The sequence below is a fragment of the Periophthalmus magnuspinnatus genome, chromosome 8, assembly GCF_009829125.3.
Source record: "Periophthalmus magnuspinnatus isolate fPerMag1 chromosome 8, fPerMag1.2.pri, whole genome shotgun sequence".
Taxonomy (NCBI): Eukaryota; Metazoa; Chordata; class Actinopteri; order Gobiiformes; family Gobiidae; genus Periophthalmus; species Periophthalmus magnuspinnatus.
The window spans coordinates 740,021-762,418 of record NC_047133.1 but is presented as its reverse complement, the minus strand read 5'-3'; the positions used below and the strand labels follow the sequence as shown (position 1 = coordinate 762,418).

The following is a 22,398-nucleotide window of genomic DNA, read 5'->3' as shown; positions in this document are numbered from 1 at the left end:
AAAAAGTTACAGGAGTGAAGATGTTTCGCTGCTCGTCCAAGACACTTCTTCAGTTCAGAATCAGAATCAAGACTTTTATTGCCATTGTCAGTGGACACAGCTCACAGTTAGGAACTTACTTACTAAAAACACACTGAATAAATACAAATAAGGACATGCACAAAGTTAAAAAAGATGTGCTTAAAGATGAAATAAAATACTTAGAGGTAGAAAATATATACAACAGCAGCATCAGAACAACAGTGCAAACATGACGCCTTATATCTGTCTGAAGGGAGGAGCTCAAAACACCTTTTGTTTACAGTTTCTGTTTGTAGGTCTGTTGAGCTACACTAAGTGAGCACTGTGCCTGAGACGAACAAAAGAGGCAAAGCAAGTTTATTTGTACAGCACAATTCATACGCAAGGTAATTCAAAGTGTTTTACAGAATAAAAAATACATTCAAATCACAATACAACAAATCGAAACATAAATAATCACAAATAATCAGCATAAGATTTAACATTAAAGGAGAAAAGTGCAGAATAAAAAGCTTTCAGTCACACGCGCAGATAAAAATAACTGTTTTAAGCCTGGATTGTCTCACATCTTCAGGAAGAGAACAATAGAGCTAGCGAGGATGCTAATAGGTGTGTAAGAGCTGTATAAATATGCTAATTATGGCACAGTGCTCACTTAGTGTAGCTCAACAGACCCAGCGTACAAACAGAAACTGTAAACAAAAGCTTCAGACGGATATAAGGCGGTGTCCGGCAGTAATCTGACCAGAAATGAAGAAGCGTCTTGTAGGAGGGAAGACGTTTGGCTGCTCGTCCAAGCCGCGGCTTGGACGAGCAGCCAAACGTCTTCCCTCCTACAACGTTTTGGCTTTTACTTTGGATAATGCGAGATATATTGTTTGATTTCCTTAAGGCCAAAAATGGTCTTGTTTACACACAACACGCCGCTCACTTTTCGGCAGCTCACGGTTAAATCAGTCGGTGCATAACAGAATAATATAAAATGCTAATAGCAGCGATTCGTAAATGGCAGCCAATTTAAAGTCAAACTATTCTTTATATATCGGTGTTGAGTGGGCGCAGTTTGATTGACAGACGAGCTGAAGGCAGGCTGAAGAGGCAGAGTTTTAATAGGGCTATTGAAAAGTGACGGCCACATCATGTTGCATTTACTAGTCTGACTAATTGACATTTAAATGACAAGATCTCTGAGGAAGAGCATTGACGGGGAGAGCGCGGAGGGGACTGTGAAAAGTACAGGCACTAATGATACGTGACATCGTTTGATTGACACAGCCGGCGTGTTGCGCAGCCAATGGAAATAGATGAACCTGATGTCCATTTGGCATAAATAAATTACATGTGAAATGGGTTATTTTATCATGGAATTTGTTAACATCTGCTCCCACAAGAGGAAAAGAACACGCCGCTATTTATATGAGATCAGTTTACAGTATATGCAACTTCTGTCCAATGATATTTTGATTTAAACTGATTTAAATTGTCCCTATTTTTCTGGAAAATTGCGACAATTTGAATCAAAATATGGTGAATGTTCCTCAAAACGTTGCTTAGAACAGGAAACGTAAACCCATGAATGCAGTGAAATGACTTTGACGTGGCTTTTTCATATCTTTGTTGTTCAGGTGATTTTTTTTGGTAAAGGAGATGTGACGTTTATGGTTTGTTTACAACACCAAAACAAGTCTGCTGTGTTGAATCTTTATTATCACTGATGCCACTGGTATCACTGCTTCAGAAGAGCTTTTAAACTCTTGTCTAAAAGAGCGTCTGATTGGTCCTGACAGTCGAATGCTCCATGTGTCCCTGCTCTTTCGGAGAGTTTATATCCACACCTGCACTTCGAGCACTACTCTCGGACCTTTATTTACATTGATGGCCCTGATGACGCTGCTTTAATGCCAGACTCCAGAGGAATTTGTCTGACTTCAAAATCCATCATCAATTTGTACTTTTTGTGCGGCTTGAGTGGAGGGTGAGTCATCGGCAGTGAGTGCTGACATTTCGCAGAGAGAGGGGGGGGTAAAAAGTGGGATTTGAATAGAAATGCTAGACGTGTGCTGCAGCATTTTTGTCATTAGTGCACATTTAAAAAGTTTGAAAGCCTCGCCGTCGGATGTCAGTCCAGCTGTACGCCCGACACACGGCAGTGACATCATCAAGCGGTGACTCAACCCCTGGACGCACTGCTGTGGAGCGGTGTTTGTGTGCGTTTGTGTGCGTTTTTAGTTGTCCACCCACTCCTGATGAGTCACCTCCAGCACAGCAGGGCCACAGCAACGCCAGCTATATATAGACAAAAGTGGAGATGTAGGAGGAGTCAGTCAAAGTGGCTAAAAGATGATGGTCATTAGAAGTGCAGACTGCAGGGACAGTGTCTAATGTGTGAAGACAGAGCTGAGGGGACAATACGTTTGGACAGGATGTGTCCCCTAAGACAGTGGTTCAGCCTGTTTAATGCACTTTGATGATCAATCATGCACAAACTTGAACACTCTTAATGCAGATGGTTGAAAGGTTATGGCAGATTTAGTTGAAATCACAGTATATTTTTGTCTTCATTCAAACCTTGTGGTTCACATTTCTAATGACATTGTGTTTATGACGTCGACATCTCACTTCTACTAAATATTATAGTGAGGATTAAATAGACTGCAAACTTTACTGAGTCAAAGGATTTTGCCCACTCAGTTCTACAGGAATCCAATGAATGAAGTTTGCTCTCATTAATGCTTCAGTGATGACTCATAACTCTCTCTTTTTTCCCATCAGGCCTTGCAGCAGGTCGGAGTGTTCCAGTCAGCGCTGCCCCACAGAACTCTGGGCAGAACACAGTCATCTCCCGCCACAGCGACTGTCAATCCCATCAAGCACCTCTTCACCACCGGTCAGTGCGCCGCCCGTGCAGCTGGACTGTGATTGGACGACACCTTCACTTTAACTCCGCTAACATACGCTACAGGGATCGTTGCCTAGCAACAGAGAGCTAACAGTGTGCTGTCCAACATCTCAAGTGAACCGAGCAGACTGAAATACAGCCCATTATTTAATCATTCATTGTTTGTCACTCATTTCCTACTTGAGCACATGCGTCACTGCTGCTCACGGTTTATTAAGATGCCATGATATTCTTCAATGGTTTAAATGTCCCCTAGACTTTCTAAAGGAAATCGTACATTTGTACAATCACCTTTTTACCTTGAGCCGTCGTATCCAGTGGAATCTGCCCAGGTCCAGTCTGAGTGATCCGGGTCTGTGCTGGATTAGGAGATTATTGATATGTGCTTTATGTGTGGATTAGAGTTATTAAGTTTTTATTATTGAATGGTGAAGTAGTGAAGGTTTAAATCACAGTGAAGTTGAGCCGTGTGAGATGTGACTCTGTTGTTGCTGTGTGCAGGACTTGTTTACGACAGTCTGATGCTAAAGCACCAGTGCATCTGTGGGAACGCTCACATCCACCCGGAGCACGCGGGACGAGTGCAGAGCATCTGGTCCAGACTGCAGGAGACGGGCCTGCTGAGCCGCTGTGAGGTACACACCACAACAATGTTATTACATCAGTTTGGCTTCTGTTAAAGCTCCAGAGCTGCTGTCTCCATTATTTATTTGGCAGATTTTTTCACAAAACCATATTATCACTAAAATCATACCAAAAGCCTCTTGAAGTTAAATGCGCTGACATAGAAATACTGTATTATGAAAACTAAAACAAAAAAAATTAAATCATAACTGAAATCACTGTTATTTGGAGCCATCTTTGAAAAGCCACTGTCCTGTATCAGCAGAGTTAAATAATACATAATAAGTGCATGATGCTGCCCCATCTGTCTGAAAATACTGTTTCTCTGTAATATTTTAGTCAAATGCCAAAAAGCCTGTTGCTTTCCTCTGTCTTGTGCGAATGGAAAAGCACTAAAGCTTTACTCATCATTGTGTGTGTGTGAGCAGAGGATCCGTGGGAGGAAAGCGTCTCTGGACGAGATCCAGACGGTCCATTCAGAGTTCCACACTTTGCTCTACGGCACCAGCCCGCTCAACCGCCACAAACTGGACCACAAGAAGCTGCTAGGTACCGCCCCCTGTGGGTCAGACTCTGAGCCGTCACTTTACATCCATAACATGTGCTCCTCATGTCCAGGTCCAATCAGCCAGAAGATGTACGCTGTTCTGCCCTGCGGTGGGATCGGGGTAAGGGACCTGCACTTTAGTATTTATTGGAAAGATGCCCTTATACCTGTGGATTTAGTGTGAGTGGTCCTTCCAGATTGGCAGTCACATTTCCCTCAGGCAGCTCCAGGGCAGCTGTGGCCACTCCACAGAGTGGGCACTGAGGATTTATTTCAAACCATTTTTATACTGAAATCCACCATCAGGACAATGTGTTTAAATGATTATGTTTTATCTACTCTACAGTTTTAATCACCGCTGGACCATTATTTTATATTTTGGACATTTTAAATTCCAATATTGATCTAAAATTATTTAAAAAAGAATAAAAATTAAATTAACCAGTGCACTGATTTGCAGTTGAAAATTATGGCGCTGATTTCTGCCTGTTTATTGTATATCTCCATGAAAAAAAACATGACAACATAGAGGCCCCGCCTCTTAACTACAGCTCATCATAACAAACATTAGATTTGCCAAAACGGCTACGCAACACGACTCCTGTGATCAGGTACAGGGCGTGTGCGAGAGCCTCGACTCCAGGAGAATAAAGATTAATCAAACCTGTATGAATCACCAAACACAACAGAGTCAGTAAATGAGAAAGAACAATTATAACATCATTAAAAGGTCTTTAATGTTTCTGTTTTGTATAATATGTCACTTTTAAAGACTGACTTTACTCAGCATGACCCAAAGGAACTTTTAGTACAGATGTTTGGATAATTGTGTACTCTGAACATCTGTTGTACTCAAGTACACCTGATGTTCAGAGTACACGTAGTCAGCCTGAAAGAAAGTCTGAATCAGCGTCTATATAAATAGTGCTGGAGTTGAACTGAGGTGAAAAGACGAACAAACAACGTCCTGAAATTAAACACGGGACAAATGGAAACAAGCAGAACAAGGACAAAGAAAGAAGAAAAGAAAGACTGGAGTTAAACGAGTGACAGAGACATGAACTCATGTCTTTCATTACCTGCATTTTATTCACATAAACTCTTGAAAACATAAAGTACTGTTAAAATGAAGCGTGTCCTGACTCTGCGCTGCCCCCTGCAGGTGGACAGTGACACAGTGTGGAATGAGATGCACTCTTCAGCCGCCGTGCGCATGGCGGTGGGCTCTGTCATTGAGCTGGCCTTTCGAGTGGCAGCGGGGGAGCTCAAGGTAACGCACACACGAACGCACGAACGCACACTAGCACACACAAACACACACAAGCACACACAGAAGCACACACAAACGCACCCCAATACACACAAATACACACACACAAACACACTAGCACACACAGGCACACACAAACGCACACTAGCACACACTAGCACACACAAACGCACACTAGCACACATGAACGCACACAAACCCACACTAACACACACAAACACACACTAGCACACACTGTTTTGTGCTCTTCTAATAATAAATCTAAAGGCACAGGGCCAGGACGAGGCCAGGAGACCTTCATGTGAAACAGAAACAGGAAATCTACACATTCTCTGCATTTAAACATGTAAATGTTGTTTAGGTTTTATTAAACTTCTCTATTACTGGAATGTTCCCTGTTACAAGACGATGTTTAAGGGAGATGTTAAAGCGACGAGAAGCACTGGGACTAAGTGATGATTTAACTGTGTCGTACTTTCATCTGGGTCCAGTGGAATTCACAGATGCAGGATAAGTCTGAGTCTGGTTTTGACAGTTTACCTTTGATTTTTGACATGTTTTTAGATGTAAAAAGCTGCAGATGTTTTTTATTTGATGTGACTATTAAAGTTCAAGTCTGAGTCCATTATTACCTCTAGATTTCTGGCCTGATTTGAAGATCAGATTTTAACCTGCTGCAGGGGTTTGGACCATATTTTTGCATTGATCCATGTTCTTCCTCTTATCTGGGCGGGTCGCGGGGGCATCAGTCTAAGCAGGGACTCCCAGACTTTCCCTCACCCCAGACACTTCCTCCAGCTCCTCCGGGAGGACCCCGAGGTGTCCCCAGGCGAGAGACATTGTCCCTCCAGCGTGTCCTGGGTCTACCCCTGGGTCTTGTACCGGACCTGCCTGGCCTCGTCCAGGAGGCACCAAACTGTTGAAAAATGTAAAACTGAACAATTGTATTTTAATAAGTGCACATACACAGAGATATTATACTTATATTTATATCAGTATTTCATTATGTTAGTTAAAAATGATTCGTTTCATACTCTGAACTGTCGTTGTGTTGTGTTTTATCAGAATGGCTTTGCAGTTGTGCGACCTCCAGGGCACCACGCAGAGGAGTCCACTGCCATGTGAGTACACACCTGTAGATCACTGCAGTGTGGAGTATTTAAACTGTGCTGAACCTGTTATGATCATGTGACCACAGGGGCTTCTGCTTCTTTAACTCCGTCGCCATCACCGCCAAGTTACTGCGACAGAAACTGGGAGTGGGCAAAGTGCTCATAGTCGACTGGGTAAACTCTCACCTTTACTCACCATGAAAAACTGTTTCATAACATGGATAACACGGGCGAGGTCTAAAGACACATCTTTACTGCAGGACATTCACCATGGCAACGGGACCCAGCAGGCCTTCTACAGCGACCCCAACGTCCTCTACATCTCCCTGCACCGATACGACGACGGGAACTTCTTCCCTGGCAGCGGCGCCCCCGAGGAGGTACTTCTATTTCAGTCACTGCTCGTCCCTCTGCAGCACATATATGAGCGTGTAGTAACGCGCACGAGCGTGTAGCCACACGCACGAGCGTGTAGTAACAGTGTTCTTCCTGCAGGTGGGGTCTGGTGCAGGCGTGGGCTTTAATGTGAACATCGCGTGGACTGGAGGAGTGGATCCTCCCATGGGGGATGTGGAGTATCTCACTGCTTTCAGGTAAACACATACACACATACATACACATACACACAGTCACACAGTGTGTCACACAGTGTGTCAGCTGTGAACAGGTTTTGAGTGTGAGAAACATGGATGCCCTCCCACAGTTGCAGGCTTTTATCAGAGTGTTGAGTTTAACTGTGTGTCTGTGTGTCTCTGTGTGTGTCTCAGGAGTGTGGTGATGCCCATCGCTCAGCAGTTCAGCCCTGACGTGGTGCTCGTGTCCGCGGGCTTCGACGCCGTGGAGGGGCATCAGTCTCCTCTGGGGGGGTACAAGGTCTCGGCTAAATGTGAGTAGGGCTCTTATCTGTGACACGACGGCGCCCGGTCCGCGTCTGTGGCGCCACATTCACGCGGGTGTTGTTTGTGGCAGGTTTCGGTCAGCTGACGCAGCTCCTGATGGGTCTGGCCGGTGGGCGGGTTGTCATGGCGCTGGAGGGTGGTCATGACCTCACTGCCATCTGCGACGCCTCGGAGGCCTGTGTGTCGGCGCTGCTGGGAGAGCCGGTGAGACACGGACACTGCCCGACGTCTTTACACACGCCACGGAACGAACTTGTACTGTAGAAATGAACTTTATTCTGCAACAGAATCAAACAGACCCTTAAAAACACATGGACATAAATACAAATGTAACAGCCTCAGTGTGTGGAGGCAGAAAACTCCTGTTTTTATCTTTACTGCAGGAATCAACACACGGATCAGACAAACTGTTTATTATTTATAAAACTGTATTATCTGACAGTGTTTAACTTCACCTTTGAGCCGTGAGCAGGACCGTCCTCTTGGTGTTTAGTGCATGTAGTTTGTTGTTTGTTGTTTGTTGATCGTGTGTTTGGTCCCGTGTCAGTGCGAGTCGTTCCAGTGGCCTCAGGAGCAGCCCTGTCCAAAGGCGTGTTCTTCACTCGAGGCCGTCATAGACATCCAGAGTGAGCACTTTTATCACACTTTATCACACTTTATCACTTTTCTCCTGTGTCCTGTGAGACGCTCTGACTGTTCTGTCCCTCAGGTAAACACTGGCCCTGTCTGCACAGCCTGTCCCCGTCCACAGGACACATGCTGCTGGACAGTCCCCAGGGACAGTCAGAGAGGGACGAGGCCGAGACCGTCAGTGCCATGGCCTCTCTCAGTGTGGACGTGGAGTCCAGCTCTGCGGCCGACAGCGCCACCACCAGGTCAGAGACGATATCAGTTTAACTTTATTTAATCTTAGACAGGCTGATGAGACGCACACTCACTACACACACAACACACTACACACACACACACTACACACAACACACACACACTACACACACACCCCACACACAACACACACACTACACACACAACACACTACACACACACACACTACACACAACACACTACACACACACACACTACACACACAACACACTACACACACACACACTACACACAACACACTACACACACAACACACTACACACACACACACTACACACACACCCCACACACACAACACACTCACTACACACACAACACACTCACTACACACACACAACACACTCACTACACACACACACACACACCCCACACACACAACACACTACACTCACTACACACACACACACACACACACCCCCACACACACACACACACACACACACACACTCACTACACACAGTTATAAGAACAGTTCATTTGAAGTTAAAAGTTAAATGTCATTTTGTCAAACACACTTTTAAATCTTTGTAAAACGCTGCCAGTGTCTCGTGATGAGACTCTGTCCATGTCCTGACGCTAAAGACAGTTGTCCAAAAGTATTACTTCTACTGGATCTACATGATGAAATATAAAATGTGTACTGCAGTGTACTCATATATGTGTGTGTGTGTGTGTGTGTGTGTGTGTGCGCAGGTCCACAGAGGAGCCCATGGAGCAGGAGCCCGTCTTGTAGGAGGACTCTCACAGAGAAGCACATGTAAACTCTACGTCGCCTCCTTGTGGCGCGTCCTGTTCTTTCCCCTGCCTTCACCGGTGTGTCGTCGTCACACCTGCAACAGGGACGACTTTTATTCTGAGGCGCAGGATCGGGGCTTGTGTCGCCTTCGGCACAAACTCGCGGCGATCTTGTTCTGGTTGGAGGAGGAGCGGACGACTTGTTGGCATCTCCGTGGCAACCAGAGGGAGAACAGTCGTTACAGCACTGAGCTTTGACCTCGTCCCCGTTTTGTCCTGTCCACAGAGGACTTTTACACAGGCGGCGCGCGGACGACTTGTCCACTGACCTGTTGCTTTGAGACAAAAAGGAAAAAAAACTCTGATATGATCAGAGGGGGATGAGGAACTAGGTGCCTTTTTGTCCACACAAATAAACGGTTGAATTTGAAAACCACATAAAACCACCACCGGAACACCTCAGCAAAAAACTCAACAAAACAAAAACAAAGATACAATCAGCCCACATAGGCCTGAGTCACACCACCGTCAGTGTCACCTCATCTTCTCCATGTCGATGCCTTAAGTTGTTGTTCATTTAGTGACCACAAGAGGGAGGTGTCATGTGCTGTTTAGATTTGAGTAACAGTGAAGCCATCATACCTCACCACAGAGCGCCATGGAACATCTCCACCGAATATTGTTTTATGTAAATACAAATGTACATAGTAATAGCCCAGAATATTTACAAATTACACAGGACCTTTGAAAAGGTCGTCTTAAATATGTATAAATATTTATTAACATTGGGTCCTGGAGTCTGCACAGTGAATGTTACACAGAACAAAACATTTTGAAACTGAAAGGACAAAAAAAACTGTAACATCATAAGAATAAATAGGAAACTCTCCAGCTGGTAGTTAAAGCTCATATCAGTGCATGAATGTTTTACTATAACTTTTGTATGTGGGGCCTTGGGCGGCAGGTCAGTGGAAATGTGGCTCATACAGACAAAATATGAATGAGTTTCCACAGATCCACGTGCAGCAGTGTGACTGTTGTGTGACTGTTGTGTGACTGTTGTGTGACTGTTGTGTGACTGTTGTGCGACTGTTGTGCGACTGTTGTGTGACTGTTGTGCCACAGTCGTCTGACACACACCTGTTGTACATTTCTTTAAAATCCTGGGGTTATTGCAGACGACCACAGCCCTGATAAATGCTAAGTGCTAATTTGCTAATTCTAATATTCCTGGAGCGTCGATGGCGTCTCTGCTGGTGAAGGTGCCTCAGGATCCAGTGCTCATCATGTGACTACAGTCCCGCCCCCTTCTTTCCATTGGACAGGGAACACTCCTTTTCCTCGAATATTCCTGTTGGATGTAAATACTGCGTCTCGTCCGGTCAGACTTTACTGTGGCAGACTGACGGTGGGTCAGACTGGTACGTGTGGAGGGCGTCACATAGGGCTCACACCACCCGCCTGTCTGTTTACACGTGTCCACTACAGCTGGAGCTGATGGAGGAGCTGATGGAGGAGCTGATGGAGGAGCTGATGGAGGAGCTGATGGAGGAGCTGATGGAGGAGCTGATGGAGGAGCTGATGGAGGAGCTGATGGAGGAGCAGGGGTCCAGCTCCTTTGGCACGCTGCCCCCCACAGACCAACACCAGCAACTACACATGAGCTTAAAGGGACAGGTCAGTATGCTGTTACTGGGGTTCTGTGAGGAAAAACACGTGTTTAAATACATTTGTGTGAAACTTTATACCACCTTCATTGAAATAGGATTTACAACACTGCAAACCTATTACCAAGCAATAAATGTGCTTTACAAATGTAATAAGAGACAGTCTGTACTTCACCAAATGTATATATTTATAAATGGAGTTCTCATTTAAACAAATGACATTTTTGCTCATCACTTGGACAATGTGAACGTACAGATTTAAAACATTCTGAAGTAAAGTCGTGTCAGATTCTCACACACACACACACACAGTGTGTGTACGTAGCACAGTTAGACAAAGTCTTCATCCTCACTACATTTACATCATGTTCAGTTAAGTGCCTGCTTTATTTTTGAGCTGCCATGTTTGTTACCTAAGTGATGATAAATATCTCATAGAACCCCCTGTACCAAATACTGAGCTCCTGTAAAGGTCAAGGGTCAGGGCCAGGCCCCGCCCTCTGGTGACTCATTGGACACAGGCTTTTCTCACGTCCATCAGCCGCTCGTCCGCTCAGACTGTGGAGCTTCTGTTATCGCTTCAGCAACCCCCCGTTTGAACAAAAAGTGTCAAAATGGTCCTTTTCTAAAAGCAGGTGCGACGCCCCGTCTGAGTGTCAGGTTCACCACAGAGAAGAACTAAACGTGTGAACTTTATGCACTTATGATTAACTCCACATCAGCTTCAGCAATAACACCACAGAAGAGACGAAATGACAGAGTTTACTGCATCGTTATAGCCATCCAATATTTTTGCACTTTTCTAAAGCCATATTTGTTACTTCTTTGTTGCTTTTAAGGATTTAATCCAGATAATAAAGTTTATATGGCCACTACAAAAGTCCAGAAGAGCCTTAAGCTGCAACTTAAGCAAAGTGTTTGAGGAATCAGTCATTTATGTTTTGTTCATTTCCACTAAAACGAGATCAATGAGAAAAGCTTCAGTCTGGAGGTTTACGCACACGGTTCTGTTTCCACCCTTCACTGAGCACATGTTTGTTTTGGGAGTCTAATAAACACATTTATGTGGGTGACGTGGTGAATGACCTGATACTCTAATGGGGCGGAGCATCTGCCGCTCTAAGCACCACAAATATCACGTAGAACATTCCTGGGCAGAGGTTAAGTTGATGCTCACTGTAGAAAGCTTTAAGGCTGCGGAAGACTGTTCTGGATGTCCACTTTACAGAACAAAACCGGTTTAAAATTCAGGAGGAATGTGTCCAACCATCGACTGCACAGACACTGTCCATGGTCCAACTCAAATAGGGACTTATTCAATTGTTTATTATTTGGTTCATGAATGTCTTTGCTACACCACTATGTCTCTCATCTCCAGACCGTTGACATCGCGGAGCTATCGAGTTCACTATTTTGTCTATTTACAGAAATGTAACTTTGGAAAGACTGCTATAACTTCAAGAGACTAACAGATGTAATTTGTGTCTTACGAGTGGAAAGTCACTACGCAGTGAATAATTGAGCCTCATTTTCAGAAACTTAAGTGGTGTATTTGTACTATTGTTAAACTAAGTCCATTTGTCCTTTGGTAGTCGGTAAATACAAGGCGTCAACTGGGGCTGCTCAGGTTTTTCATGTGTATTTATGTTTAACAATAGACCACAGACGTTTATCCAGGACTTTAGTTTAAAATATCAAACAGAATGTAGGTTTTCCAAGTGTTAAAGGAACTGTTTTGATTTTAAATGACATAAACAAGACCTCACTGTGTCCCCAGATACGACGCTAATTTGATGTTTAAATCAAATTTGCTTTTACTGATAACAATTGCAGTGCTAATTTATATTTTATTATAAAAACTTTTGACATAATGGCAAAGTTGTGCATGTTATAATTTAGTCTTTTGGCTCCTCAGACGATTATCCAATCAAAACGCAGAATGAGCCTCACGTGGGTCTCATTTGCCAGTTTTAAAGCTCAAATCCAACTGTTTTGAACCTAAAAGTGCAGGTTACATACAGTTTCTTTAACAAATATTACAGTTACTTAAGAAAAATAACATGGCAAGTTTATCGTATCAATAATTTAATTCGGTTTTTATCACCTCAAACACTAAAATTGCAGATTTAACCAGTTCAACGATGCTGTTTTTATACACGTCTGATCATCGTCTATTGCTAAACATTTGAGGTGTTTAAAATGACGTCCTCAGTTAACGCCTTGCTGTTTTATTCACTTCCAGCCACACACTACGACAAAGCGCACACTACTTTTCTCTCACCATTTGGGCTCTTTTGCTACATGAGCAAATACTGTATATTTCTTGATATGTTTGATACTGTGGTGTAACTGTAGTGTCCTGCTCTAATCCGGGGGCTGTATTTGGGGGTGGGACATACCTCCTCCTTTTGTTTCTGAGGGGGGCCCTTTCTGTGTCGTCTATAGTTTGTGGCTAAAACCTGGCGCCAATCACAAGCACATTCCTGACTATTTCTTCTGTCCGTGCCGTGTTTTCTTTCTTTTTTTTTCTTGTTTTTAATCTGGAGGCTTTCCTGTTGCAACAATTCGACATGTGTGTAGTTCACATGTAAATAGAAAGTGCATCATTGTGTTCACATGTGCAATACACTATCAGAGCAATCTTATTACTGTGACTATTACTGGCAATGAAGCCCCGCCCCTTTTCTCTGTCTTTTCTGTTGAAGTCAGGAGTCAAAGGGAAGCTGATTGTTCACTCATTACAGGGTTTTGTGGACATTAAAGAAACCCTTTTTATTACTCACTGTATTGTTGTGACGTTGATCCTCAGTATCAGTTTCTTTTTTTAAGTGGGCCTGTTGTTAAATTTGTCTGAAAACTCAATAAAGCAATTCACTGACGAGACGTGACCCGCGAGTCGCTCATTTTGTACAGACATTTTGGAAAAACAGTGATTTAAGATGAGAGATTCCACAGCTGTCCCTTCAAACTGCATTAAAAAGTATTACTAAACTGATATTTTAAAGTATATTTCTGAAAAACAATGTCTTATCACAGGGATGAGAGATTCCATCCACAGCTGTCCCTTCAAACTGCATTAAAAAGTATTACTAAACTGATATTTTAAAGTATATTTCTGTAAAAAAAAATTGGAAAAACAATGTCTCATTGAGGGGACAGCTGTGGATGGAATCTCTAATCCCCTAAACTGCATTAGAAAGCTTTATTAAACTGATATTTTAGTATATTTCAGTAAAAAAATAGGAAAAACAATGTCTTATTATTAAAGGGATGACAACTCTCCATTCAAACTGCATAAACTGATGCTTTAAAGTTTATTTCTGTAGAAAATTGGAAAAACATTCTATCTGGCACATAAGTTTGTTCACCAAATGTGTAATTTTCAGTCATACAAATTTAAAGACAATTAAATGTTCTGAAGTGCATCCGCTGAGTGAAGAATTGCTCATAATTCTAGTTTATTATAAATCCTGTGGCGTTAGGTCTCGGGGCAGTAGATCTTGACGAGCTGCTGCAGTTCGCTGGGATACCCCGTCACAGGACAGCGGCGGTGGGCCTTCACGTAGGCGTACACACAGGGGTAACAGAACACGAAGCCGGACGTGGACAGGACTGTGGCGTTGGTGCGTGGTCGGTGGCACAGTGGACACGTTTGGAGGAAGCGGTCAGACTCTGCCGCGCTCTGATTGGCCGGCTGTAGGTGGAGCGGGGGAGGAGGCGCGGGCAGAGTCGTCAGCGTCTTCACCGTGCTCTGGTTCTCTGAGGAGTACCACCACTCGAGAAACTGCAGGAAAAAGACGCCGAGGGACAGGGTGGTGGACAGGGACACGGCGAGCCCCCTGGTGGCCTGGGAGAGCAAGTGCCACGTTCTGTGCAGAGGACTGAGGACACATGAAGGACAGTCACAGCAGTTAGGGTCAGAGTTTCATCTTAAAGCAAGTAGGACAATAAACACAAGCGATATTTGACATAAACAGACAAATATGTGTGAAAAATCATTTATGTCATAGTAAAGAATCTATGTTCTTTCATATCTGCTGCTTTTTCCTGCAGACAAACCTATAATCGTAGCTTTTTGGCCCATTGTCGTTGTATTTCACAGTTATCACAGGTTCCATAAAGTCTTACCTCCCTCCCGCCGGTTCTCTCGGTTTCTCCTCTCTCAGCTCCATGTCCCTGATGTCCTGTGTGCTGAGCCTGGCCAGTCTGACCCGGGCCAACCACAGCAGAGGACTGTGCGTCTTGGCCACCCCAAACACAAAGAGCAGCTGCTGACAGAAGACCAGAGCCTGCCAGGCCGAGCTGACGTAGGGATACGCAGCCACCAAGGCCCGGTACATCCTCTGAAAACGGCTCTGGCTCAGGCGAATAGAGAAGTCCTCCTCATCTCGCTGCTTGGCCAACAGGGCCTCCAGTTTGGCTCGGAGGTACGGCACGAGGCACAGCAAGAGGAGGGAGCGCCAGTACGACCTGCTGCTTAAAGCGAGCCGCCCCCGCTGGCCTCCACACACCCTCTTCAGGCCGTAGAAGTTCTCTGAGAAGGAAGCGCTGCAGTGGGACAGGAAGTGTTTCTGCAGCAGGATGTCCAGGAGCAGGTAGAGCTCATCGAAGCACCGCCACAGGACGCCGTATCGAGAGGGGTTGGATTCTGCCAGGACCTGAGGAGCAGCAGGAGATAAGACATTTAAATCACTATAAACACCAATGTAGAAGAGCCATAAGAGCCATAAGAGGAGCTGGACCTTGACTGCATGTCTCAGAGCAGGTTTCACTGCCTCCATCAGAGACTCCTGGGCCAGAACCTCAAAGATGGAGGGCTGCTCCTGGGCCGCACGGCTGGTCAGATGTGCCCCTGCCTCTGCCATGGTTCACACTAAAGTATAAAGTACAGGGACACAGAGAAATGTGGGTTATTTTCATCATCAAAGTGTAAACAGAATGATGCATTTAGCCAGAGCAGGATTCATGTGGCTGTTACATAATGTAGTTTAATAAAGACACGTCTGTTTGTAGCTTTTCAGAGTTTTATAGAACGAATCTTGCAAACACTGATAAAAGCAGATGACATTAATCTTAAAAAAGGCTCAATCAGGTAAAAGTTCACAGTGTTCTCACCTGTTTATCTCACCTGAGGCTAACGCGTTAGCTCTAAACAAACAGCTGCGATACGACTGAGAGTCTGGAGGTTTTCGTGTCGTTTTCTCTTTGTCCAAACACAAAACACACTGAACTAAACGCCATTTTCACAAACTCACAAATTAAACTCGTAAAATAAATAAACACAGAGTCCCGCGCGGCTTCCGTCGCTACTTCCTGAATCCAGCGTGACGTTTAAATGACGTCACGCGGTTCGTCTGTTTTGTTTTTCTTAAAAATTTATATTTGCCTCCGTCATTTTTAATATTGCCTCGGATATTTTGTGAAATGTAAAAATAACGAAATATCTTTGTGTTTTATTTCCATAAAAATGACGCTGAGTCACGTTTATTTCTGTGTTTGCACTTCGCCCTAACGGCCACCAGAGGGAGACGTACACCTGCATTTGACTGATGGCTGCTCTGAAGTTCAGGGTCACCAGGGGGTCACTGAGGGTCTGCTCCAGGTATGAGCCTCTTAAACAGTAAGATGTGAGTCTGCGGAGTGACACCAGGAGCACAACTTTGTTTTTTTTAAATCAGTTTGTGAATGAAACACTGTGTCTTCAAACATCAAACCTGCAGATCCAGGTCAGTTTCTTAAATGAAGCTGCACAAGGTGAAAAAGAAAATAAATCTAGACACAAAAGAAGTTTATTTGTATAGCACAATATTTAGTTCATACACAAAATGATTTGGTGAGAGCTTTACAGAATAAGACACATTAAAATCACAAGACAAACAAAACTAAATTATCATAATAAAAGTAACATTAAAAGAGAAGAAGCAGGACTAAACCGGGACTAAACCAGGACTAAACCAGGTCTAAACCAGGACTAGACCAGGACTAAACCAGGTCTAAACCAGGTCTAAACCAGGACTAAACCAGGACTAAACCAGGACTAAACCAGGACTAAACCAGGTCTAAACCAGGACTAAACCAGGACTAAACCAGGACTAAACCTGGAGACGGGTTCCCTGAAGTCGTCCTCATGTGAGATGTTCATGTGGCTCATGTGGGAGATGTTCTTTGGTGCTGGTCCATGGAGAGACTTGTTCACACTGAGCTGCTTTAAAGTCTCTGAGCCACAGGAGCCACAGGAGCCACAGGACACATGTGTGAAGTACTTCCTGGTTCTAGTCCTGACCCGAGCAGCAGTGTTCTGGATGTTCTGGATGTTCTGGATGTTCTGGATGTTCTGGATGTTCAGGATGTTCTGGATGTTCTGGATGTTCTGTTCTGTGGCTCGTTTGGAGAGGCCAGTGAGCAGGACGTTACAGTCGTCTAATCTACTGGTCTAACATAGATCTGACTCGTCTGCAGAGTTGTGTGTGACACATTATTGTTGTGTATTAACTGTCCTAACAGCAGCATGTAGAGACTGAACAACAGGGGTCCCAGGACTGACCCCTGGGGGACCCCACAGGTTTCTAGTTTCCAATTTCAACAAAAGAGGACTCACTCTGCACGTGCTACAGCAAAATGTAAAAATCCTTAAGCGCACAGACGTCTCACTCCCCTCGCTCCTCTGACTCCTCCCCAGTCCGGCTGTGGGAGGAGTTTAAGTGTTTGGCCCCAGTTTGAAACTTCAGAGGAGTTTTGACGTGTTCAGATTCAGACGAGTGAACGCGACGCTTTAGGAGGAATCTCACATTTACGAACGACCTCATTTTGTTTGTATTTAACCCTTGGACCAGGGGGCGTGGCTTGATGGTGAACTCCTCTCTTTCCTCTTCCTGTTCCTCTCCGCCATCACCAAGGCGCCCACCACCGTCACGAGCACCGTGACCGTAATGACGAGGACGGTCGCCGTCTCGGCCACGCACAGACGACTGTCCACCCAGGCCAAAGAGTACCCGGCCAGCAGGGGGGGCTCATGACACGTCACGTTACGATAATCGTCGATGTGAAGATAACGCACAAACAAGATCTTACTGAAGTCACGATGAAGCTCACAGTCACAACTCCACGGGTTACCTGGAGAAACACAGTGTGTGTGTGTTATACACAGTGTGTGTGAGACACACTGTGTGTGTGAGACACACTGTGTGTGTGAGACAGTGTGTGAGACAGTGTGTGTGAGACAGTGTGTGAGACAGTGTGTGTGAGACAGTGTGTGTGATACACAGTGTGTTTATGTACAGTGTGTATTATTTACAGGTTTAATGAATTATTCCGTCTAAACACATGACACCCGTCACACACCTGACACACACCTGACACACACCTGTCACACACCTGACACACACCTGTCACACACCTGACACACACCTGACACACACCTGTCACACACCTGTCACACACCTGACACACACCTGACACACACCTCACACTCCTGACACACTCCTGACACACACCCGTCACACACCCGACACACACCTGTCACACTCCTGACACACACCTCACACCCCTGACACACACCTGACACACACCTGTCACACACACACACACACACACACACCTGAGAGCTGTATGTGTGTGGCCGTCGTGTGGAGGCTGATAAACGTCTTAAACTTCAGATTGTGGAGTTTGTTTCCGTCCAAAGCTAAAACGGCCAAACTGTAAAGAGGAGCCAGGGCCTCAGTGTCGATGTGAGACACGTTATTATTACTGAGGTCCAGAACCTGCAGAGAGACGGGAACGAGAGAGAGAGACGGGTACAGAGGTCAGAGGACACAGTACAGAGGATACTGTGTACACAGTACAGTATGTGTATGTATGTATATCATGCACACAGTGTGTATATTCCGTGTATATTCCGTGTATATTCCGTGTATATTCCGTGTATATTTGGTGTATATTCCGTGTATATTCCGTGTATATTTGGTGTATATTCCGTGTATATTCCGTGTATATTCCGTGTGTATTCCGTGTATATTCCGTGTATATTCCGTGTGTATTCCGTGTATATTCCGTGTGTATTCCGTGTATATTCCGTGTATATTTGGTGTATATTCCGTGTATATTTGGTGTATATTCCGTGTGTATTCCGTGTATATTCCGTGTATATTTGGTGTATATTCCGTGTATATTTGGTGTATATTCCGTGTATATTCCGTGTATATTCCGTGTATATTCCGTGTGTATTCCGTGTATATTCCGTGTATATTTGGTGTATATTCCGTGTATATTCCGTGTATATTCCGTGTATATTCCGTGTGTATTCCGTGTGTATTCCGTGTGTATTCCGTGTATATTCCGTGTATATTCCGTGTATATTCCGTGTGTATTCCGTGTATATTCCGTGTGTATTCCGTGTATATTCCGTGTATATTTGGTGTATATTCCGTGTATATTTGGTGTATATTCCGTGTATATTCCGTGTATATTCCGTGTATATTCCGTGTATATTCCGTGTATATTCCGTGTGTATTCCGTGTATATTCCGTGTATATTTGGTGTATATTCCGTGTATATTCCGTGTATATTTGGTGTATATTCCGTGTATATTCCGTGTATTTTGCAGTAGTGAGTACTGCACACCTCCAGTCCTGGCAGCATGTCCATACTGCCCCTCTGGACCACACTCAGTCTGTTGTTCTGGAGGTAGAGCTGTCTGAGTCTGGAGAGGCCCCTGAGGACCCCGGGGCCCACGGCCTCCAGCTCATTATAACTGAGGTCCAGCTTCTCCAGACTGTCCAGACTCTGAAAACTACAGGAGACAAGACGAATAAATAAACAAGACGAATAAATAAACAAGACGAATAAATAAACAAGACGAATAAATAAAACTCACACAACGACAATCGTCTGATCAGGTCTGAGTTTACACACAGGACAAATCAACACAAACACTCACATGTGTGTAGTTGTGTGTTCAGTTGTGTGTAGTTGTGTGTTCAGTTGTGTGTTCAGTCGTGTGTTCAGTTGTGTGTTCAGTTGTGTGTAGTTGTGTGTTCAGTTGTGTGTTCAGTTGTGTGTAGTTGTGTGTAGTTGTGTGTTCAGTTGTGTGTTCAGTACCTGTTTTGTGGGATCCTGCGCAGGTTGTTGTGTTCCAGCCTCAGTTCCTTCAGTCCGCTCATGCTCCAGGAGAAATCCTCTGGGACTGTGGTCAGAAGGTTCCAGCTCAGGTCCAACTTCTCCAGGAAGGACAGAGAGAAAAACGCCTGCACAGAACGAGCGACGTCACGACCTGGACGAGCGCCAAACCCTGACAGTCAGCACGCTAATGCTAATGCTAATGCTAATGCTAATGCCACTTTAATCCTTCTGATCCTGTATTTATGAAACTGACGCCTCTGACCCCACATCACCACAAACCCCCATCTGACCCCAGGATGTTGTTTTTTTTTCCAGCTCACACAGGGCAGAGCCGTGTACTCTGTACTTGTATATCTTATATCAGTCTGCTCCGTGTACTCTGTACTTATATATCTTATATCAGTCTGCTCCGTGTACTCTGTACTTATATATCTTATATCAGTCTGCTCCGTGTACTCTGTACTTATATATCTTATATCAGTCTGCTCCGTGTACTCTGTACTTGTATCTTATATCAGTCTGCTCCGTGTACTCTGTACTTATATATCTTATATCAGTCTGCTCTGTGTACTCTGTACTTGTACATCTGTACTGCAGTTACTGCAGTGATTCATCTTATATTTGATGTTTTGACCCCAGAGCCTCGTGAGTCTCACTTTTGTGCCTAAAATTATGATAAAATGGAGGTTCTGTCTGTGTCAAACATTCAGTTTTATTGTCACATTTTCTCCAGCGTCTTTCCCACAGACGCCTCAGTGTCCAACCTCGGGCCGTTTGTTGTGTGTCGTGTGTTTTGTGTCATGTTGTGTGTGTTTTGTGTCGTGTGTCGTGTGTTGTGTGTTGTGTGTTTTGTGTGTGTTGTGTGTTTTGTGTCGTGTGTGTTGTGTGTCGTGTGTGTTGTGTGTGTTTTGTGTCGTACCTTGGGCCGTGTGTTTTGTGTCGTGTGTTTTGTGTCGTGTGTGTTTTGTGTCGTGTGTGTTGTGTGTTTTGTGTCATGTGTTTTGTGTCGTACCTTGGGTCGTGTGTCGTGTGTGTCGTGTGTTTTGTGTCGTGTGTGTTGTGTGTTGTGTGTGTTTTGTGTCGTACCTTGGGTCGTGTGTCGTGTGTGTCGTGTGTTTTGTGTCGTGTGTTTTGTGTCGTGTGTGTTGTGTGTCGTGTGTGTTGTGTGTCGTGTGTGTTTTGTGTCGTGTGTGTTGTGTGTGTTTTGTGTCGTGTGTGTTGTGTGTGTTGTGTGTCGTGTGTGTTGTGTGTTGTGTGTGTTTTGTGTCGTACCTTGGGTCGTGTGTCGTGTGTGTCGTGTGTTTTGTGTCGTGTGTTTTGTGTCGTGTGTGTTGTGTGTCGTGTGTGTTTTGTGTCGTGTGTGTTGTGTGTGTTTTGTGTGTTTTGTGTGTCGTGTGTGTTGTGTGTCGTGTGTGTTGTGTGTGTTTTGTGTGTTTTGTGTGTCGTGTGTGTTGTGTGTCGTGTGTGTTGTGTGTGTTTTGTGTGTTTTGTGTGTCGTGTGTGTTGTGTGTCGTGTGTGTTGTGTGTGTTTCGTGTCGTACCTTGGGCCGTATGGTTTGGATCCTGCTCACCCCGAGGTCGAGTACCCTCAGGGACCACAGGCCGGTGAAGGCTCGGGTCCTCACCTCCGTCAGGTTGTTTCCTCCCAGTTTGAGGAGCCAGGTCCCGTGGGGGAGGCCCCTGGGAACCTGCACGAAGCCCTGGTCCTGACAGTCCACCAGGTTGGCGTGTTCATAACACACACAACTCACAGGACACGCACGAGAACTGAGGGACGAAGGGAAACGAAGAGTCAGGAGGACGACGAGACAAAGACGAGACATTTTCATCTGGAGGACGGAGACGCAGACGTGAAGGTCGAGGACGTGAAGGTCGAGGACGTGAAGGTCGAGGACGTGAAGGTCGAGGATGTGAAGGTCGAGGACGAGGTGAGACGACTTTTCTTTTCTTATTCACACGTCTGAAAAATGCACATGTTTAAAGTTTAAAGTTGAACAATGTGAACTTGTGTTTACAGCACGAGGATAAAAAGGAACAGGGTTAAAATAAATACATAGATAAATAAATACAAATAAATAGAGTGGAGTCTCGTGTGGACAAAGACATAATCTCTTGTTTTATGTAATGTGTCTTTAGCAGCAGCTGGACAGGATCACACACTTTTACACTAAACATAATCTCTGTAAAATCAAACCAAATTCATCTTATGTCGAGTCTTTGTTCACAGCTTTTATAAAAAATACATTTCATATCTATAGAAGACGTTTGTGTCCCTCAGGTCCAAGTCTGACCCAGAGACAAAGACAAAGTTTAAATCTGTGGTTGGAGTGAAGACGTTTGTCTCGACTATTTGTCCAGTGACAGATTTAAACTTTGTCTTTTACTTTCACAGTTTGACTTTAACTAAAATTGAACCTCAGACATAAACTGTGTCATTAAGCCACGCCCCCTTTAAAAACTCACCTGTTTAGTAGAAGAAAGTTCCATTTCCTCCGTGTTAAACAGACTCAGGTCGTTCGTGTTTGACTCTGGTCGTCCGTGTTTGACTCTGGTCGTCCGTGTTTGACTCTGGTCGTCCGTTTCAGTGATGGACAGACTGATGTAAAGATGGAGAGAAAGTGC

The 22,398-nt window shown here is 44.6% G+C and overlaps 3 protein-coding genes across 9 annotated transcripts in view; 1 reads left to right on the top strand and 2 right to left on the bottom strand.

Moving 5' to 3' along the window:
* hdac5 (histone deacetylase 5) overlaps positions 1-13,542 on the top strand; it is a 49,659-nt gene extending 36,117 nt beyond the window's left edge. For all 4 annotated transcript variants that reach the window (XM_055223468.1, XM_055223467.1, XM_033971520.2 and 1 more), the window contains 14 exons: positions 2,794-2,908; positions 3,422-3,555; positions 3,973-4,093; positions 4,163-4,212; positions 5,254-5,361; positions 6,427-6,482; positions 6,560-6,647; positions 6,734-6,853; positions 6,969-7,066; positions 7,241-7,359; positions 7,443-7,576; positions 7,920-7,998; positions 8,082-8,247; positions 8,951-13,542. In XM_055223468.1, the coding sequence (XP_055079443.1) occupies positions 2,794-2,908; positions 3,422-3,555; positions 3,973-4,093; positions 4,163-4,212; positions 5,254-5,361; positions 6,427-6,482; positions 6,560-6,647; positions 6,734-6,853; positions 6,969-7,066; positions 7,241-7,359; positions 7,443-7,576; positions 7,920-7,998; positions 8,082-8,247; positions 8,951-8,990 (1,428 nt within the window). In that variant the 3' untranslated portion in view covers positions 8,991-13,542. The remainder of the gene's footprint in view (positions 1-2,793; positions 2,909-3,421; positions 3,556-3,972; positions 4,094-4,162; positions 4,213-5,253; positions 5,362-6,426; positions 6,483-6,559; positions 6,648-6,733; positions 6,854-6,968; positions 7,067-7,240; positions 7,360-7,442; positions 7,577-7,919; positions 7,999-8,081; positions 8,248-8,950) is intronic.
* Positions 13,543-13,946: 404 nt separating this feature from the next.
* Positions 13,947-15,967, bottom strand: pex12 (peroxisomal biogenesis factor 12). Of its 4 annotated transcripts, none has more exons than XM_033971552.2 (4): positions 15,775-15,967; positions 15,402-15,532; positions 14,788-15,317; positions 13,947-14,540 (listed from the first exon to the last, which is right to left on the bottom strand). In XM_033971552.2, exons 2-4 carry the CDS (start codon positions 15,522-15,524, stop codon positions 14,138-14,140), a joined length of 1,056 nt encoding a protein of 351 aa, XP_033827443.1. In that variant the 5' UTR covers positions 15,525-15,532; positions 15,775-15,967; the 3' UTR covers positions 13,947-14,137. The 4 variants fall into 4 exon arrangements, with proteins under 4 accessions (XP_033827443.1, XP_055079467.1, XP_055079465.1 ...); XM_055223492.1 differs by having other exon boundaries at positions 15,788-15,967; XM_055223490.1 differs by having other exon boundaries at positions 14,094-14,540; positions 14,788-15,532; positions 15,775-15,929.
* Positions 15,968-17,476: 1,509 nt separating this feature from the next.
* Positions 17,477-21,599, bottom strand: si:ch211-237i5.4 (slit homolog 3 protein). Its single transcript, XM_033970793.1, has 5 exons — positions 21,318-21,599; positions 19,756-19,901; positions 19,279-19,447; positions 18,257-18,419; positions 17,477-17,772 (listed from the first exon to the last, which is right to left on the bottom strand). Exons 1-5 carry the CDS (start codon positions 21,597-21,599, stop codon positions 17,477-17,479), a joined length of 1,056 nt encoding a protein of 351 aa, XP_033826684.1.
* Between the last annotated feature and the right edge of the window lie 799 nt (positions 21,600-22,398).

Coding starts and splice junctions, on each gene's coding strand:
- pex12 (XM_055223490.1), bottom strand. CDS start 15,524: ATGGCAGAGGCAGGGGCACATCTGACCAGCCGTGCGGCCCAGGAGCAG. Junction 14,541..14,787: donor AGAGAACCGGCGGGAGGGAG/GTAAGACTTTAT, acceptor ATGTGTCCTCAG/TCCTCTGCACAGAACGTGGC.
- si:ch211-237i5.4 (XM_033970793.1), bottom strand. CDS start 21,599: ATGTCTCGTCTTTGTCTCGTCGTCCTCCTGACTCTTCGTTTCCCTTCG. Junction 19,448..19,755: donor CGCAGGATCCCACAAAACAG/GTACTGAACACA, acceptor TGTCTCCTGTAG/TTTTCAGAGTCTGGACAGTC. Junction 17,773..18,256: donor CACACACATACAGCTCTCAG/GTGTGTGTGTGT, acceptor GTGTTTCTCCAG/GTAACCCGTGGAGTTGTGAC.